Here is a 5,857-nt window from a genome sequence, read left to right on the forward strand (position 1 = left end):
TGACTTTGGTATATTTCTAGAGCACAGCTTTTGATTTTTTCCTGCGGTCAGTGAACACGGCACATGAGCATGATGCAGCACTGAAGTGTCCTGATGTGGAAAAGAGCTAAATCAGCATTAAACCTCAACCACATTGTTATGAATATACCAGGACACACATGTCATGTAAATATGGAACACAGTAGCTCCCACTTTAAACATCTGCTTTATACGTATGTGTGTAATAAGACAACAGTGTGTGAGGTAACAAAAGAACATCTGATGGAGACAAAGCACGTCAACGATGACACTTCCTCAAACTATAGACTACTGCACACCGATACATCTGTTGCAGACTTTGACTTATGCTCAAACATTTCCTAGACGATCTAAAGTGTTTTCAAACCAGACAATAACTTCCTCCTGTTCTCCTTGCAGCTATTCATTTACAACCAATTTCCTTTATCTTGTGAGTGTGAGCAGCCGGACAAACCAAAGACACTCCGCCTCTTTACGTTGAGACTGTTCTCACTGGAGCACAGTTCAGTTCCAACCATTGCAGTGGTGCTCTCACGCTGAACACACAATGATGAACTTTACCTTGATCACAGCTTTACTCTGTACCTTCTGTAAGTACCCAAGTGTGGATTTCTTTCTCAATTCAACAATTTCTAACTTTCCTTCAGTGTTCTGCCAGAATTGAAATGTGCTTTTCTTTAATTCCATCATTTACGAGCACTGTTTGGTTCCTGTTGAGTTCCAGGTTTGTGGATAATTTTCATGCTGTTTGTTTCAGTTTGGATCTCAGTTTCTGAGTTTCACACTGTGGAGGTTCAGCCTGGTGAAGACGTCACACTGCTGTGCTCCAACTTCTCAGCTCTCCCCTCCTACATAAGGTGGTTCAAACTGGCCAACAGACACAATGTCAGCTGCATCTCCTCCATGATGAGCTCCGATGGCAACGCATCATTCTGTGATGGATTTCAAAACAGCAAATTTAACATGACTTCCAACAGCAGGACCCTCTTTCTCAAGATCAAACAAGTGGATTCATCCGACTCTGGACTGTATTTCTGTGGATTTCGGGTGTCAGATAGAATGGCAGCAATTGACAGTGCAACATATTTAAAGGTTCAAGGTAAGATTGCTGTTCTGTCTTGTCTGCGTTTTGATTGGAAAGAAACAGATTTTTAGTCACTGTCAAAATGAAGACTGATCTCATCTTACGAGAGGTAGAATAGTCCACAGAAAGCTTCATTTATTGATCTTTGTTGTTGAAGTGTTTGATGGATTAACGAAGCTGATGAGTGTGATCCTGGCTGGTCTGACTGCTTTCATTAATGTGGTCGTCATTTGTCTGGCTGTTCAAATCAGCAAGACTTGCAAAGGTACGTGTACTTTGTTTTATTGTGTTTGAACATGAAATGTATGAAAAGCAACATTTAACAGCTCATGAAAAGGCCATTTTATGTCTGTCTTTCGGCAGATAATAAAGAGCAGAATCCACAATGGACAGAGGTGAATCCAACTTTAAGACTGTTTGATTAGTGATTATTATTTATCAAATAAGACTTTTAGGAGTCATTCCAGGAGTTTCTTCATTAGTTAAATAACTGAAATAACTGATGCTGATGAAGTCGTCTGAGAGGTGTCTGCCTCTAATTTGCAGAATCTGGAGTCTGATGACCTGAAGGATGCTGCACTGAGTTTGTCTTCAACAGCGATAAGAAACAGGAGGCCTGAATCAGAGAGAGAAGTGGAGACTCGTGTTGTTTATGCTGCCAGCAGACTCAGGAAGCAACTGTAGCTGCAGCTCAGAGTAGAACTGAAGCTTCATCATATTAATGTGCTGTTCAGTGTGTAATGGAACAAATGTAATACTGGAATAAATATCAAACATGTTGCAGTTCTATTGATACTTCGATTTTTTATTTTGATTTTTTAAATTCCTGGTGTTTCCACTCAGGTACTTTTATACACACATTGAAAATGTGCAGTTCAATGGAAACACGTTCAATGAGTCGACAGCTCATGAGAGCAGCAGACAACAGTGTTGAACAAAGGCACCGCTACAGATTTCTATCCAGTGATTGGACAAGCTGAAAGCGTGTGCGTCTCCTTTGTTCATTTGTTCATGTGTTGCTGCACAAACAGGGACGTCTACATATGACCACGACCATGAGTCCACAGCTGATTTTCATGTCATGTCATGAAATAATGGAAGCTACACAACATTTCATCATCCTCTTTACGACATTTTTGACTGCTGACTTACTGAAAGCCATTTATTCAAATCGAGTGTGGACACAACTGCTGTATTTTTATTAGTGCGCTACTGTTTCCTGTTCCTGTTATGTCCTCACAACACTTGAGCCCATTTTGCTCCTCTTTGAAGCCATGCTGCACTGATTCTGTTATTCTGTTGAGTTCTGTGCCAACATCAGAGCTTTTGTCTCCGGCACATTGTGGCAAATCTCATGCAGCCTTCATTAGACTTTAGCTTCCAGAATCACTGCTGTCCATTTCATTGCTTTCAGTCTAAGACAAGACTTCCATCCAGTGAGCAGAGACATAGAAATACTGTGTCTGCAGAAGAATTAGGCCTTCCCTTTTTATTTTGAACAGGTGCAGGCAACTGCAGCAAACATTTTGGCTCCAGCAAATATCAAGTATAATGAGAGCAGGTTGTCAAATTAGAGGAATTAATATCACTTTGTCTAAAGTCTCATTTTGTGATGTAGCAGAACTGACCTGTAACTGACCTTCTTCCCCCCCTTTTGCATTCCTTCAGGAGAAATGGAGTCATAAAACATCCCAACTTTTAAGAGTTAATAACGTTTTGAACTGTTTACAGGGAGGTGTTAAATCAGAGAGAGACGTTGGGCTCTATTTTCGTTTCCACCGCCGGCGATGGGGCGTGACGGCGCAGACGGGCGCAACTACTCTCCCTTCTCATCTCAGTCCCACCCAGCGGCGTAACTCCAAAGGAGGGAGGGAAGAAGGCGTGGAGTGGGTTTGACACAGCCGAGTCCAATCTTCACCAATCACACCAGCTCCTCGCCTCACCTTTAAAAATGCCGCTGGCGAGGCACATGGCAAGTTTCGAGGATGACTGAGCCCGTGCAGGAAACTGTCCGACGCCCAAACTTCTCCCAGGAGGAGACTGATGTTCTGGTCCGGGAGGTCCAGGCTTGCAGTGGCCGTATCTATGTACCTGTGTACATTCGGTCAGGTTGAGTGACCATTACGTGTGCAATGTGGTCAGATGAGATATAAATTTAAAAAAAAACATATATAAATTTAGGTCTGACTGTATGTGCTGACTCAGATAGTTGCATTGAATCATGGCTGTTGCTAATTATTGATCGCAGTGAAATGCCAGACACTGTGGAAACCTGCCTATGAGGTATTGGTTATGTGGGCACACGACTCCGCCGGTTTACGAAAATCCACTTGCCCAGCGGCGCGCTGCTGGCACACAGAGTTGACCAGGTCGTGGGTGGCAAGCTTTCAGCGCACTTTTACGCCACCGGCATGGCCCGAAATGGACCGAAATCCAAATCTGCTGGCTGATCCTGCTGACACCTCCCCCCTACTGCTCCGCAACGCCCATCCTGGCGTACCTCTGTGCACCTCAGTTTACCAAAATACCCACCTTCGCTGCACGAAAATACCACTGCGTGGGTTGTGCACCCTGCGCCCCGCCAGCGGCAGGGACGAAAATAGAGCACAAGGTGTCTGGCTGAGGAACACCTTTCCAGATTCCTTCAGGGAAGCAGTAGATACAGACAGTTCAACTTCAAAGGTTACCTTTCACCCAGAGCATTAATCATGGAGATGCTAATTTTTGCTTTACAGCTACACCGATACGGACAATAAAACCGTCTGGATGGATAAGTGCCAGACCTCAGAAGAATCTACAAAATCAGATGATGCTGATAGGTTGTAAATGAGACATTCCATTTTCTATCACACCAGGATAATGAAATCTATATGTTTGAGTTCTTACAGTACTAAACTATCTGTATGATATCAACGCTTTTCCTGTGTTTCTACCTTATAAAATGACAAAACTGTGATTTTAATTTGCCTAAAAGAGTTTTTCTGAGTTTCTACCATGGAACCATACTGCCATCTAGAGGTTTGTAGCGGTTAGATTTTATACACTTGACATAAGACAGTTATAATAAGTAGCAATAATAGTAATAATCATTTCAGCAAATATAGTCTGCCATTCTTTATTTCTTTGTCCCATCCATTTTCAACTGGCCATCGAAGAGACTCTCAGTTTTATTATTGACCTAAAGTTTTTGCCACATGACTGCTAACTCTCTGCACCGATGACCTGTAGCCAGCCTTGACCCACCTGTCTGGGTTAAATAACCATCAGAAGCCGCTCTGTGCCTGTTTCCGATCCAGAGATCCAGACCCCTGAAACATCTCTGTCCAAGATTGACTCAGACCAGCGGTTTGACTGGGTTCCCCCATTGGACTGCCCAGCAGACCAGAGACAGAAAACAACGCCTGGGGCCCCTTCAGGTCAGTTCGGAACAGACGTCCGCCGAAGCGTCGCTGACAAAGTAGGCATACTTTTGAATAATGAGTTGGTGCCATACGGTTATAATACTCTCAATTCTCCTTTGATTCTCTCAGTCATTCATTCAAGAAATTAACTCTACATTTGCGTCCCCATTTTCCTCTAAACTACTTCTCACTATTGCCAAACTCATTCTGCCATTATTTTGCCATAAGTTTCTCCATACAGTTGTTTGTGTTATGTCATAGAATCCATATTATTTTTCATATTATTCATTATTCATATTCATTCCCATTATTGTGTTTAATAAAAAAGTCGTGGTCAGACGGTGTCCTTTTGAGCTGGATAGAAGCAATCCCTGTATCGAGAATTTACGCGACTGGTCTACCGTTAGTTCATTTGTTATCATTAAATCAGCAGTACAAGAAATAATAAATAAAATCCTTCTGAGCTGAGGGAGGTCGGTGCCCCTATTTTATTAACAAATGCAACATTAACTTAAAGGTTTAATGAACTGATTCCCCTACAGTGAAAAAGACTGAACATTAAGGTGAACATACTATTTTCTCTCTCGTGTTTAGTTTCGATTCTCACATACTTCTTCCTGTTTTTCGTTTTGTTTTTCTCTGATCATTAAAAAGCCCCACACATTTGAGGTTTGATGGAGGAGGAGCTGGCAACAACGAAAATGTTTCCACAGACATTTGTTCTTGATTGAAATAAATATGCTGACTTTTTAAAATTTGATGAAAGTCTCAATTGTATGCTGACGTGGTGAGTGTGTCTATGACAAAGACAAAGGTTAGCTTGCTGCCATGGCTGTGTTTGCATGCATGTGCGGGTATGCAACAAGTCCATTTTCCCCTGCGGTGAAACACTGTGAGCAGAGCGAAAGCCACAGGAAGACTGGCCTTCAGCTCTCTGCGATGAAACCACAAGCAACAAAAGCTGAACAACTTTCACACCACAGCTTTACATCTTTTGTCTTTCTGAAGATACTGTATTTTTGGATATATTTAGAAATGCATCAACAGTAAGTCCACATCCACGTCTCCTCAGACCATCACCTTCTTCACAGACCACACTAACCAAGTTCCTCAAACTCTCTTTCCTCTTCACACATTAGCACCCTGCTTTTAGAAAAGATGCTTTGTGCAGCACAGATGACTGTGCCTTCTTCCTGAAACTGAGGTACCTACAGTACAGCTCAGCAGATACAGAATCTGATGCCAGAACAGGGCTGGGGGCTAACTGCAACAGGAGGGAGCAGCTGAGGGGGAAGGGTCCTGATGCGACACACCACACATGAACATCCCACACTATCCAAGTGACACTGAATGC

General features: G+C 42.7%; 1 protein-coding gene across 1 annotated transcript; it reads left to right on the forward strand.

The window, feature by feature from the left end:
• Positions 1 to 554: 554 nt before the first annotated feature.
• Positions 555 to 1,786, forward strand: LOC143317480 (uncharacterized). Its single transcript, XM_076725631.1, has 5 exons — positions 555 to 608; positions 776 to 1,117; positions 1,260 to 1,367; positions 1,480 to 1,497; positions 1,650 to 1,786. Exons 1-5 carry the CDS (start codon positions 566 to 568, stop codon positions 1,784 to 1,786), a joined length of 648 nt encoding a protein of 215 aa, XP_076581746.1. The 5' UTR covers positions 555 to 565.
• Positions 1,787 to 5,857: the final 4,071 nt, after the last annotated feature.

This window comes from Chaetodon auriga, chromosome 24 (assembly GCF_051107435.1).
Source record: "Chaetodon auriga isolate fChaAug3 chromosome 24, fChaAug3.hap1, whole genome shotgun sequence".
Classification (NCBI taxonomy): Eukaryota; Metazoa; Chordata; class Actinopteri; order Chaetodontiformes; family Chaetodontidae; genus Chaetodon; species Chaetodon auriga.

What these genes read in the sequence shown, in the direction of transcription:
- LOC143317480 (XM_076725631.1), top strand. Translation starts at nt 566, where the DNA reads ATGATGAACTTTACCTTGATCACAGCTTTACTCTGTACCTTCT. An exon ending in AGCTTTACTCTGTACCTTCT is followed by an intron (nt 609 to 775) that starts GTAAGTACCCAA and finishes TGTTTGTTTCAG; the next exon opens with TTTGGATCTCAGTTTCTGAG. An exon ending in AACATATTTAAAGGTTCAAG is followed by an intron (nt 1,118 to 1,259) that starts GTAAGATTGCTG and finishes TTGTTGTTGAAG; the next exon opens with TGTTTGATGGATTAACGAAG.